This window comes from Hemiscyllium ocellatum, chromosome 30 (assembly GCF_020745735.1).
Source record: "Hemiscyllium ocellatum isolate sHemOce1 chromosome 30, sHemOce1.pat.X.cur, whole genome shotgun sequence".
Classification (NCBI taxonomy): domain Eukaryota; kingdom Metazoa; phylum Chordata; class Chondrichthyes; order Orectolobiformes; family Hemiscylliidae; genus Hemiscyllium; species Hemiscyllium ocellatum.
The window spans coordinates 46,231,163-46,245,551 of NC_083430.1; the positions used below are offsets into that span (position 1 = coordinate 46,231,163).

The following is a 14,389-nucleotide window of genomic DNA, read 5'->3' on the forward strand; positions in this document are numbered from 1 at the left end:
CTGTTTGTAGCACAAAGAACATTGGTTGTATAGCTAAAGTAATACACAAGTTCTACATACTTGGAGTTTCCCAGATTGTCCAAAACCACTTTTCCTCCTCTACACGTAGGGTACTTCTCAACAAAAAATTCGTAAAGCATTCCATCGTCCACTTCTGGCGTAAGGTCTCCAACAAACAATGAGTATTCAGGACTATGGAAAAGGATGTTAATATCCAAGCATTAAATATTACTTTTAAAATGAAAAGATTTACTATCAAAGCATTTATTAAAATTATACTTATTGCATTAGAGACAAATTCTGATTTATTTTCAGTAGTTATATTCTATAAAAAGTGTACTACCCAATAGAATCAATCTATCTTGATCCCAAACCCACTTAAATATCTAACTACCCTGTTTCATGGTTTTAAATGATACATTTGTAAAAGTTATATGCTAGATTGAGTTGTTCACCAGTTCATGACGCTTGGTTAGCAGTAGTTAGGGGTGCTAACACACACTGACTATGTTTCTGATGCTTGTCACCACTGTGTATAACAGCACGGCTAACTATACAACATCACTTCAAAAACACCACCTCAGCATTTCTAGTTAGATAATTACTTACATTTAAACAGTGCCTTCAACAAAGGAAAACAGCCCAAGATGCTGCACAGTTCCATAGAAAGAAAAACACTGACACCAAATCACAAAGAAGGTTAATTAAATGTTTGGTGAAAGAAAAGGTTTTAAAGAGAATCTTACAAGGAGAGTGAATGAGAGAGAAAGAGATAGAGAGAGAAACTAAAATGATTAGGGTGGGAACTCAAGGTTTAAGTTTAGATGGCAGAAGACACAGTCATTAATGTTTGTTCCAACTGACTGGGAGATAGGTAAAACATAAGAGTTCATGGATATTGGAAAGTGGCCCACCAGCCAGGATATTGTTTGGATAAGTAGGTTCTGGAGGAAACAAGATGACATTGAGGCAAAGGCAGGCAATGATTTGGAGGTGGGTCAGAAGTAGGCAGCCTTCATAGTGAAAAGGATATTTGGATCAAAAGTTCAGCTCACAGTCAAACAGGCCATCAACCTCTCAAACAGTCTGGTTCCGATTAAGACAGTAGTAGGGAGGATGATATAACTGATGAGGGAATGGTGGTTTATATATGGGCAAAGGCAATGACTTCACACTTTCTAGTGTTTAACTGGAGCAAATTGTGCCTCTTGAATGTTGAACTGGCAATCTGACAACATGATGGCAGTGGGGATAATGATGAAGTAAAGCTGGGTGGAGCCATCATAAATGTTGAACTGATGTCATAGTTTTGACTAATCAAGGATAGCAACTCAATGATAAATAAAAGACAGCAAAAGATAGCTTCTTGGTGAATTGCAGCATTAATGGTGTAGAGGAATTAAGAAAATCTATTTCTGCAAATTCTCTAAATAGGAAACACATAAGAACAGAATCAGGTGAGGTCAGTCCCACTCTGGTAGAAAACAGCAGCAATGTGGGGGATGATGTGGATGACTGCATCAAAGGCTATAAGGATTTTGAAAAGAATGTAAGTATAGTACACATCGGCCACACGGACATTATTTATAGTTCAGACATTTCAGTGCAGTTGTAGAAAAGCTGATTAGAGAAATACAGATACAGAAATCTGAGAATGATGGGCAAGTGTTTGGGAGGCAGTGATATAGTTAAGGACTTTGGAGAGGAAAGGGAGATGTTGTGGAAGTTTGCAAGGATAGTGTGTGCTTTTTTTTAAAGACAAAGTGACGATAGCAGATTTGGAAATGTTGAGTACAAACTTAAGGAAAGGAAACAGTTAATGTCAGTGAGTACAGGGAAGAGAACTTCAGTGATCAATGTTCTGGTAGAAATAGAGAATGAGATATGAATCTTGCGTGGAAAATTAAGTCAAAAATAATATAGTAGAAAAAAGTGTGGATCCAAAAGTTTTAAGTAGGACAGGAAACTGATAGAACTTGGTGTTACTTTTAAAGGGAAACCTATTATTTACTATCTATGCTACTTAACTATGTGATCTGCCTGTATTGCTCGCAAGACAAAGCTTTTCACTGTGCCTCGGTACACGTGACAATAAATTCAATTCAATTCAATTTAAGTGAGGTAGCACCAACATCAAAGGAAGTAGTGAGGGATTGTCTGAACAGAACAACAGGATGCTGGGTAATCCAAGATGGAGGATGGGAAAAATTTCTGACTGTAACAGACTGCTCCTTTTTTCAGGTATTTCAGGTGCTGGAGGCTATTTCCTCGAATTACAGAAGCAGGAATTACTATTTTATATGCTTTTGCATTGTTTTGGAATTTTGGAGGAAAAAAAGTCAAAACAACGGCACTTTTAAAAGGGACAGGTACAGGCAAAGGCAGCACATGGTCAGGTAAGTGCAGGAGAGAGAGAGAGAGACAGACAGACAGACAGACACAGAGAGAGAAAGATAGAGAGAAAAAAAGCCAAACGGCTAACTGACACAGCAGTCAACCTGCCCAGTTACTGCCTTTGCTATTGAATTCATGCATCGCTGGACATCAGTGCGCATCTTGGAAAACTTAAACAGTGAACTTCACAACTAATCTTGGAGGAACCTGTTTGGGAGAGGTCACAGCACAGAAACAGATAAGTGAATAGTTTAAGTATTGCCGTGCTGTAAATCTAAAATAGTGAGTGGAGTGGGTTCTTTATTATATATTTTATTGATATATGCCTCTTGATTAAACTTAAAAATATAAGCCATAAGTACTAAAATAGCCTGGAGCAGTGTCTTGTACAGGAATAAGACTGTTATTTTCTGGGTATATAGATTGGAAGAAGCAAAAATGGTCCTTAGTAGAATGATATGCTCTTCTTGTCAGATGTGGGGGTTGAGGGAGAGTTTACATATTGCTGAAGGTTATATCTGCAATAAATGCTGTTGTTTGCGAATCCTATCAGATCGAATGGATCAGTTAGAGGCAATGAGGAATTTACAAGAGCAAGGGGGTGTGATGGATGAAAGTTATAGGAAGGGAGAAATGTCACAGATACAGTCGCATAGATGGGTTAACTCCAGGACAGATACGAGAGGTAGTGCAGGGTTCTTCTGTGGCTATCCCCATTTTAAACAAGTATGCTGTTTTGGAAGATGTAAGGGGTGATGGATTCTCAGGGGAATGTAGCATGAACAGCCAAGTTTCTGGTATTTAGACTGCCTCTAATGCAATGATGGATACGTTGGGTCCAAAGAGATTGACTATGTTAGGAGACTCTCTAGTCCGAGGCACAGACAGATGTTTCTGTGGTCAGTAGCGAAAAATCAGAATGGTGTGTTGCCTCCGCTGTGCCAGGTTCAAGGATGTCTCAGAAGAGATGCAGAATGTTCTCAACAGGGAGAGGGACCAGCAGGAACCAACGAAATAGGAAGGGAAAAGGTTGAGATTCTAAAGGGAGAATACAGAGAGTTAGGCAGGAATTTAAAAAGGAGGTCCTCGAGAGTTGTAATATAGTATATCACTCCCAGTGCTATGAGCTAGTGAGGATAGGAATAGAAGGATAGAGCAGATGAACGCATGGCTGAGAAGCTGGTATATGGGAGAAGGATTCACATTTTTGGATCATTGGAAACTCTTCCGGGGTCGAAGTAACCTGTACAAGGACGGATTGCACCTGAATTGGAAGGGGACTAATATACTAGCAGGGAGATTTGCTAGAGCTGCTCAGGAAGATTTAAACTACTAAGGTCGGGGGAGCCCAGGAAGATGGTGAGGAAAGAGATCAATCTGAGACTGGTACAGTTGAGAAAAAAAGCGAGTCAAATAGTCAGGGCAGAGAACAAGGTAGGACTGATAAATTAAACTGCATTTATTTCAATGCAAGAGGCCTAACAGGGAAGGCAGATGAGACAGCTTAATATTCCAGGATACAAACGCTACAGGAAGGACAGAAAGGGAGGCAGGAGAGGAGAAGGAGTGGCATTTTTGATAAGGGATAGCATTACAGCTGTACTGAGGGAGGATATTCCCAGAAATACATCCAGGAAAGTTATTTGAGTGGAACTGAGAAATAAGAAAGGAATGATCTCCTAATTGGGATTGTATTATAGATCCCCACTAATAGTCGGAGGGAAATTGAGAAACAAATTTGTCAAGAGATTTCAGTTATCTGTAACAATAATAGGGTGGTTATGGTAGAGGATTTTAACTTTCCAAACATAGACTGGGACTGCCACAGTGTTAAGAGATTAGATGAAGAGGAATTTGTTAAGCGTGTACAAGACAATTTTCTGATTCAGAATGTGGATGTAGCTATTAGAGAAGGTGCAAAACTTAACCTTGTCTTGCGAAATAAGGAAGGGCAAGTGACTGAGATGTCAGTGGGGGAGCACTTTGGGGCCAGTGACCATAATTCTATTAGATTTAAAATAGTGACGGAAAAGGATAGACCAGATCTAAAAGTTGAAGTTCTAAATTGGAGGAAGGTCGATTTTGACGGTAATATACAAGAACTTTCAAAAGCTGACTGGGCAGATGTTCGCAGGTAAAGGGACGGTTGGAAAATGGGAAGCCTTTAGAAATGAGGTAACGAGAATCCAGAGAAAGAATATTCCTGCCAGGGTGAAAGAAAAGGCTGGTAGGTGTAGGGAATGCTGGGTAACTAGAGAAATTGAGGGGTTGAGTGAGAAAAAGGAAGCATATGTCAGCTATAGACAGGAGAGATCGAGTGAATCCTTATTAGAGTGTATAGGCAGTAGGAGTATATTTAAGAGGGAAATCAGGAGGGCAAAAAGGGGACATGGGATAGCTTTGGCAAATAGGGTTAAGGAGGATCCAAAGGATTTTTACAAATACATGAAGAACAAAAGGGTAACCAGGGAGAGAAAGGGCCCCTCAAAGATCAGCAAGGTGACCTTTCTGTGGAGCCGCAGGACATGGGGAAGATACTAAACAGGTTTTTTGCATTAGTACTTACTGTGGAGAAGGACTTGGAGATATAAAATGTAGGGAGATAGATGGTGACATCTTGAAAAATGTCCATTTTACAGCAGCGGAAATGCCGGATGTCTTGAAATGCATAGAAATGGATGAATCTCCAGGACATGATCAGGTGTATTGTAGAACTCTCTGGGAAGCTAGAGAAGTGATTGCTGGGCCCTGCGCTGAGATTTTTATATCATCGATAGTTACAGGTGAGGTGCCAGAAGACTGGAATTTGGTTAACGTGGGCCATTATTTAAGAAAGGTGGTAAGGAGAAGCCAGGGAACTATAGACCAGTGAGCCAGACGTTGGTGTTGTGCAGGTTGTTGGAGGGATTCCTGAGGGATGGGATTTACATGTATTTGGAAAGGCAAGGATTGATTAGAGATAGTCAACATGGCTTTGTGCGTGGGAAATCATGTCTCACAAACCTGATTGAGTTTTCAGAAGAAGTCACAAAGAGGATTGATGAGGGCAGAGCGGGAGACATGATCTTTCTGGACTTCAGTAAGACGTTCGACAAGGTTCCCAATAGGAGTCTGATTAGCAAAGTTAGAACTCATGAAATACAGGGAGAACTAGCCAATTGGATACAGAACTGGCTCAAAGGTAGAAGAAGGAGGATGGTGGAGGAGTGTTGTTTTTCAGACTGGAGGCCTACGACCAGTGGAGTGTCACAAGGATCGGTGCTGGGTCCACTACTTTTCGTCATTTATATAAGTTATTTGGATGTGAGCATAATAGGTACAGTTAGTAAGTTTGCAGATGACGCCAAAATTGGAGGTAGACAGCGAAGAAGGTTACCGTACATTACAACGGGATCTTGATCAGATGTGTCAATGGGCTGAAGAGTGGCATTTAAATAAATGTGAGGAGCTGCATTTTGGAAAGCAAATCTTAGCAGGACTTATACACTTAATGCTAAGGTCCTAGGGAGTGTTGCTGAACAAAGACCTTGGAGTGCAGGGTCATAGCTCCTTGAAAGTGGAGTCACAGATAGATGGGATAGTGAAGAAGGCGTTTGATATGCTTTCCTTTATTGTTCAGAGTATTGAGTACACAAGTTGGGAGGTCGTGTTGCGACTGTACAAGACACTGGTTATACCACTTTTGGAATATTGCGTGCAATTCTGGTCTCCTTCCTGTCGGAAGGATGTTGTGAAATTTGAAGGGGTTCAGAAAAGATTTACAAGGATATTGCCAGGGTTGGAGGATTTGAGCAATAGAGAGAGGTTGATTAGGCTGTGGCTGTTTTCCCTGGAGCATTGGAGGCTGAGGGGTGACCTTATCGAGGTTTATAAAATCATGAGGGGCATGGATAGGATAAATAGACAAAGTCTTTTCCCTGGTGTGGGGGAACCCAGAACTAGAGGGCACAGGTGTAGGGTCAGAGGGAAAAGATACAAAAGGGACCTAGGGGTGACTTTATCATGCTGAGGGGGGGTATGTGCCTGGAATGAGCTGCCAGAGGAAGTGGTGGAGGCTAGCACAATTGCAACATTTAAAAGGCTTCTGGATGGGTATATGAATAGGAAGGATTTGGTATGGGTTAGGTGCTGGCAAGTGGGATTAGATTGGGTTGGGATATCTGGTCGGCATGGACAAGTTGGACTGAAGGGTCTTTTTCCGTGCTGTACATCTTTATGACTCTATCTGCAGAAAATACTGTAGTGAATTACCTGTTATCTGGTTGCTTTCCATAAGTGGCATAGTTAAGTTTAAATCTTCTGGGCTGCTAGCAGAAATAAAATAAATTGTTATAGTACTGTGGCTTGATATGTTTCATTTAATAATTGACAGTATATCCAAACACTAGGAGTGGTTACTGTTACTGCCAACACCACAGGAAATTAACATTCTGATATTACTCCAACAACTTAAGAATTTAAAAATTCTTATCCTCACCTTTAAATATCTGCACAGCCTGGTACAACATGATCACAGTAGCCTATGTTTGGGCACACACCATTCTCCTGAAGCTAGTCAACTCATCAATGTTCTAAATGTAGCATATACTCTCTCATTCTCTGCCCTCTGTAATTCCCATCTCAAATCTTTTATACCGTCCTGCTTTCAAACACATGCTAAATATTACTTTCGCCCCACTCTTTTAACCCTTGTTTACTTTTATTCTACTTACAATTTTGTTATTTTGCACCGTATCTATTTTAGTCTCTAACGTATAAGGAGCACGGAGATGATTTTGTAATATAAGGACAACAATACAAATGGAATCTACTGCAGAATGTGAGTTGTTTAAACTAATGAGAAAACTCGAGATTACTTGGTTTTGTTTTGCCGCAACCAAATTTTAATTTGGGGGACGAAGTACTATTTAAGAAGTCATCAATTTCAGTATCTTGTGGCAAGCTGCTCACCATCCAATCTCAGTTTGAATAGCAAAATATGAAATGCTCTGTGAGAAACTGTAAGCCACAATTTATGTAATAAGCAAACCTCAGAAGTTGCCTTTGCAAACATTTCGATTAGTAGTAAAATTATTTAAATTAAACAGATCGGGGTCTTTAGGTATTAAAGTTACAAAATAGGCAATCAGAAGATCACAGCAGAAATAGGCATTTGCATAATAAACCAATGTAACAAAGTACAGTGCAACCAGTCAAGTTCAAAATTTATTCCACAATTCTTCCATTGTTGTCACATTTTCTTGAACAAATTCACCAAAATACTCACAGGGGAAGCACCTGGAAGTTTTTTCCCATTAATCTTAAGAAGACATCGCTCTGCAGCAGCCTGGTCTGCGAACTCAACAAAGCAGTAACCTGCTGGCGTCCTGAAAATAAAAATAAATGTTAAAACCTTCACTGAGAAAAACTTAAATAGCAATCTCAGTTTGAATAATACATGCTATATGTACTCCAACAATTTTCATCGTGACTAATAAACTCTGGGGAATTAAAAAAATAGCCAAGAGGATCTAAATATTATATGCTTCCAATCTTCAAATGTTTAAAAAAAAATTTGCCAATGACGAATCATTTGGATTTACATGTCACTTTTAGTAAATTCAGGGTACCAATGAAGTAATCTGTTGTAATATAGCAGACAATGGCAATTTTCTCAAAGGTCCCGCAAAAAGCATTTGCATAAATTATACCAAAAAACTTTCAATGGTGATAATTTAAAGATACATTTTGGCCAGGACAGATGGAGAGATCTTTGCATGGTCCCATAGGATCTTTCATGTCCACACGAGTGGTAAGCAGGGTCACCTCACATTTCACAGAGCCTACGGTCTCCAACTCAATGAAATGGTATCGCTGAGCCAAGATATTCAGGCTTAGGGAACAATCATGTGGACAAGGAAGTTATAATGGTTTTAACAGTTATTTAAGTTTATGAAGCAGAAAGGATAGAATCATAGAATCCCTGCAGTGTGGAAGCAGGCCAATCGGCCCATCAAGTCCACACAGACTATGTGAACATTCCACCTAGACCCAACCCCCGCTATCCTTGTAACTCTGTTTTTTTTCATGGCTAACCTACACATTCCTGAACTACAGGCAATCTAGCATGGCCAATTCACCTAAGCTGCACACCTTTGGACTGTAGGAGGAAAACGAACCACCTGGAGGAAAACCATGCAGACTTGGGGAGAGTGTGCAAACTCCACACAGACAGTTGCCCGAGGATGGAATCGAACCTGGGTCTCTGGTTCTATGAAGCAGGACTGTTAACCTCTGAGCCATTGTGACAATAACTTGTTAACAATTTCATTACTTATTTACTGACTGCAATCTATTGTTCTAATGTGTATAGACTGAGGGGATACAATAGGAAAAGGAACTGTTTGATGAACACAACAGTGACATTTATTGTAAGTTTGCAAGATTAAGCAAATTGAGTCAATATCCAAGGCTAGCACTCTCACATGAGTCAGAAGGTTATGGGTTCAAGCCCCACTTAGAGGCTTCAGCACAGAACCTCGGCTCTAACTTCAGCTGCTCATCTAGAAGTACGTTTTTCTCAGATGAGATGTTAAACCTAGGCTCCATTTATTTTACTCATTTGATCCAAAAGGTCACAAGACATTATTAAAAATTAACACATACAATTCTCTCAGAGCTTTAACTAAAATTTTCTCTTGACCCAACATTGGAGAAATGAATCATTTTGATGAACTGCTGCATCAGGCACTGTGCTATATGAACTGGTTGAACTTGCCAAATTTCCCTACCTTATGAATGTAATCACACTTTACAAGGTATTCTGATGGCTGCAAGTGATTTCATATTTTCTTTCTGTAACTCATACCAACTTTTACATTTAAACACCGTATAGTTATAAAAAGAAATTTGTTACTTATCAACTCAAAATAACCAAACAAAACTTGAAAATCCTAAACTGTTACTCTTTTCCAAAGGAAGGTCGTATTTCTACCTATGGACTAGAAGGTTCAGATTCAAGTTCTATCTGTCCTGGAAGTGTGTTGTAACATGTTTGAACAGGTTCATTCAAATAACTAAAACTTAACTTTATAGGTGCATTTTCAAGAATTCAGTTTTATAACAAATCTCCAGTATGTACTGGCTTTTTAGTCCTATCATTCTAAATCAATCCTTTTAATAAAGTATGAATGGCAAAGTGCATGTGCACTCATTGAAAATAAAAGCACTGAGGTGAATCAAATAACTAAATCAACCAAATTCTGATAAATTCATGGATATGATCTAAGATTACAAGTAATTTGCTATTTATAAATAAAACAAATAGTCTTACCCAGTCACTCGATTACGAATAATCTTTACACTTATTACAGTTTCACCCATTGTGGCAAATGCTCTTGAGATAAAATTTTCATCCATGTAGTTTTCCAACTGCAGAATAACATACAAAATGAGTCCAAGCATTATTTCAGTGCTCATCAGATTAATGGGATGTATATTTGAATTGAAGTAAATGGTTAATTGTTTGTTCAGAGGCTGCTAACTGGCAAATTGTAAGAAACATTTGGATGTTCAGAATACAGTTAGATCCTTTAGGCCAACTTTACCTTTTCATATCCTGACAAATTGTTTAAGCATTATTGTTCCAGAAAATTACGTGGCAAGCTGCGTTAAACTGCACCATATAATGAAGGTCATTCTCCCATGAAAAAACCCATTCAACATTCTCCACTGGCGATCCCCTTGGGCATGTATGTAAGTATAGGTCATGATTTGGAAGTGCCGGTGTTGGACAGGGGTATACAAACTTAAAAAGCACATAACACCAGGTTATAGTCCAACAGGTTTATTTGGAAGCATTAGCTTTCGGAGCGCTGCTCCTTAATCTGGTTGTTGACAACCACTTGATGGAGCAGTGCTCCAAGAACTAGTGCTTTCAAATAAACCTCTTCGACTATAACCTGGGGTTGTGTGATTTTTAACTTATGTACAGGTGGATATTTCCAGGTCCCAGTCAGACTCTGGGAGGCAATTAATAGCCTGACAAGTTTCCCTCATTCTTTTGAAGAGATCCATGTTGTCTATTCTCTGAATTCTAGCAGATAAGATCTACTGTAAATGACAGAAAATTAATCAGTGCCCATATAGTGTTGTAACAAGCTTGTGTTGTATAGTACAATGTTCAAAATATATTACTCATTTAAAAGCCTGTCCTCCCAACAATTTGGATCTAGCAAGTCACTAGATTGAACACAACTAGGAATGGTGATAAATGCAGAGCTTGCCGAAGTTTAAACAATGCACAGGAGAATCAATGTGATATCTAACACAACATTGATCCTGCAAGATAAAAAATACGAACATAAGTAGCTAATTACTGTAGCCCCTTATTCCTGCTCCACCATTCAATACAATTATTGCTTACCTTTGACTACAATTCAAGTTTCCCACTCATCCTCATATCTGTCAATTCTTGAGTCAAAACAAAGTCTGTCCTGAATAAACACAATGACTGTGTGCACAGCTTTTCCAGGCAATGAATTCTAAAGATTCAAAATCCTCTAGAGGCGGACAAGTATATATCAGAAGGAAATTGTTCCATGTAACACCAATTGCTAATTGAAAATCCAATGTTCATCAATCATAAACAAAAAGTCATTCACTTACAAAATGTCGATGACAGTAACCTATACTCCAGTGAGGCTGAGAAATATATTATGATGGTTCACTCAATATAAATGCTGGTAATGAAATATGATGTTAAATTTCTCAGAAGTAGCAAAGGCGAAGAACCTATATAAAGTTGTTTAAAAACATCTAATATAGGCACAATGCGCAGCATAGATTTTATCAAATCTAGAAGAATTTAAATTTAAGTAATCAATACACCTCGAATAAAATACACCTCATTAATAATGATCTTGAAAATACCATACATGCTTAAAAACTCATCCATGTCACTCACTCCCTTCAGGGTAGGAATATGCTGTCCATGTCCTGTCTAGCCCACATATGACTCCAGACTATCAAAAATACAACCGACCTTTAGGTGCTCTCTGAAACATTCAACTGTCGCGATCTCATCATCACCCAACGAAGGGCAATTACAAAGGGAAATAAATGCTTGCCAGGAGCCAACTAAATTTAAAGCCCCAAAACAACATTATTAAAATAAAAATTGTAAATAAAGAATTGTGCACCAGTGGATTTCATAAAGAATCACATTATATTGCTGAAAAAAGAAATGAACAAAAGGAGACATGCTACAGAAGTTTTCAGTTTAATAGTCATCAGGGCATATTACAAAAATGCCAATACTCCTTCGACATGTTTATATTAATTAATAAAGTTCATAATTTATATTAAGATGGGAAAGGGTGCAGCTTGGTCATTATAGAGACTATAGAATTCATGCTTTCTTTTCTAGTACATGATTACAGTTATTGACTATAAACACTGGCAATGTTTATTTTCCAGTCTACTGCAGTTGTGAAGAAGGGTCCCTGGATGATAAATCTATGTCCACTCCACAGATACTGCCAGACAGTCTTGTGCTTTCCCAGCAATTTCTTATTTCGTCTGACAATGTCTGCTTCGTTCAGAGAGCCGATGTGGTCTCTGTTGCAGGAGATGAGGCCCCCTCCCCCAAGTCCCCGGGGGCTTTCCTGCCCTGAGCACCCGGGCCCTCCCACTGCCTTCCCCACTTTCACCCCTGCGCCTCCATAACCCCTGGCAACGCGGCGCCTCACACTTACATCACCCATCCACAGACTCCGCGACATCTTTACCCGGACAGCGGGGAATCCCCACCACCGCACTCCGCCCCCGGAAAAAAAAAGAGTGTGAGATTAAATTATATTTTTGATTTGATCAGACCAGGTCCAAGAAAACAACAGGACGGTAAAAGACAAACTGTTGACCCACACACTCGTGCCACTGCACACGCCGTCCCAGGCCTCCTCCCTCACCTCCTGCTCCTCCACATCATAGCGCCACCCGCAGGAACGGAGGACTCTCTCACATCACCAACGCAGCGGCCCCTCTGCTCTCCCACTTCACAGCGCCACCCGCAGGAACGGAGGACTCTCTCACATCACCAACGCAACGGCCCCTCTGCTCTCCCACTTCACAGCGCCACCCGCAGGAACGGAGGACTCTCTCACATCACCAACGCAGCGGCCCCTCTGCTCTCCCACTTCACAGCGCCACCCGCAGGAACGGAGGACTCTCTCACATCACCAACGCAACGGCCCCTCTGCTCTCCCACTTCACAGCGCCACCGACAGGAACGGAGGACTCTTCCACATCACCAACGCAACGGCCCCCCTGCTCTTCCACCTTACAGCGCCACCCGCAGGAACGGAGGAGTAGCTCATACCACCAACCACCCTACATCAGGCTCATTATTTTAAAATATAATCCAACAGCTTTCGAAGTATTGTTCCTTCATCACGTAGTTGTGGAGCAGGATCATAAGAGACAGAATTTATAGCAAAAGATCACAGTATCATGGACCTGAAATGATATATTGAACAAACCTAGATTACTATTAAGTCTTGTATCTTTTAGAATGGGTTGCAGATTTCAGTTCATTAATATGTAAATTCCAGAACTTCTTTCAAGTTACATTATCGAGATAACTTAAGGTTTTATAAAAGGTGGTGACATCTCAGCTCAGACAATGCAGTAAAGGTGTCAAGTTTGAGTCTATCAGGGTGCTAATCTCGAGTCAGAGTGGTTCTATTTCTAAAGTGGGAATTTATAGAATGTTACATGGGATTGACTGCACGCAGATAGTATGCATCATTCCTGATGAAGGGCTTTTGCCCAAAACATCGACTCTCCTGCTTCTTGGATGCTGCCTGACCTCATGCTTTTCCAGCACCACACTCCCGACTCAAATCTCCATCATCAGCAGTCCTCACTTTCACCTGCATGCAGATTGTGCTTTTTGAACAAAATAGAATATATCTGCAATTACAATTCTACAAATGCAAATTCACACCATTGACTTGGTATGTGTGCACATACAATCCCTCCCACACAGACACATGCAAGTGTGTGTGCGTGCACATCATGGTCTTACCTGGAACCTTGGGCTCATGTCACATTACAGGTGACCACCCTATACTATACACACACACTCTTACATATTCACATGCATGCAGACCTTCTCTCATATGCTGAGACACATACACATGAACCTTTGTAAAGTGCACACATGCAAACACATTCACATCCACTCTCACGTTTACACTCTCTTCCACACACACTCTTCATTTTACAATCATCCATATGCCTATCCAACAGTTGCTTAACTGTACCTAATGTATCTGACTCTACGCAGTGCTGGGTGCTTGGAATACACAGCCAATGGTTGTGGTAAAAGACCTACCTCTGACATCTCCCCTAAACCCTCCTTCAATCACCTTAGAATTATGCCTCCTCATGATAGCCCCTGTGAAAAAATTCTGACTATTCATTCTATCTATGCTTCTCATCACCTTGATAGAGTTGTACAAGTCCCCTTTCATCCTCCTTCGCTCCAATGAGAAAAGCCCAAATTCCCTCAAACTTTCTTCATAAGACATGCCCTTCAGGCCAGGCAGCATCCTGGTAAGCCACCTCTGCAACCTCACTAAATCTTCCACATCCTTCCTATGTATTCAATTCTGGTTGCCTTTATGTTCCAAGTGTGGTCTAACCAGGACTCTTTAGAGCTGCAGCATAACATCACAACGCAAACTCATTCCCCTGCTAATGAAGGCCAACACACCCTACACATTCTTAGCAACCCTATCAACTTGAGGGCAACTTTGAGAGATCAAAGGACATAGACCTCTAGACCCAAAGATCTCTCTGTTCCTCCACACTGCCAAGAATCCTGCTCTTAACCCTGAATTCTGCATTCAATTTCGACCTTCCAAAGTGATTCACTTTACACTTTTCCATCTGCCGCTTCTCAGCCCAGGTCTGCATCCTGTCAATGTCCCGTTACAACCAACAACAGCCCTAC

At 40.4% G+C, this 14,389-nt stretch overlaps 1 protein-coding gene across 4 annotated transcripts in view; it reads right to left on the minus strand.

Annotated features, from left to right (window-relative positions):
* The window catches only part of LOC132829830 (tRNA selenocysteine 1-associated protein 1-like), a 29,060-nt gene extending 16,710 nt beyond the window's left edge, over positions 1–12,350 (minus strand). For 2 of the 4 annotated variants that reach the window (XM_060847198.1, XM_060847201.1), the window contains exons 1-5: positions 12,129–12,343; positions 9,707–9,804; positions 7,661–7,760; positions 6,646–6,701; positions 61–192 (exon numbers count right to left, since the gene is read on the minus strand). In XM_060847198.1, the coding sequence (XP_060703181.1) occupies positions 61–192; positions 6,646–6,701; positions 7,661–7,760; positions 9,707–9,804; positions 12,129–12,155 (413 nt within the window). In that variant the 5' untranslated portion in view covers positions 12,156–12,343. Of the gene's footprint in view, positions 1–60; positions 193–6,645; positions 6,702–7,660; positions 7,761–9,706; positions 9,805–12,128 lie in introns of all 4 variants that reach the window. The other 2 variants (XM_060847202.1, XM_060847200.1) reach the window with 2 other exon arrangements.
* Positions 12,351–14,389: the final 2,039 nt, after the last annotated feature.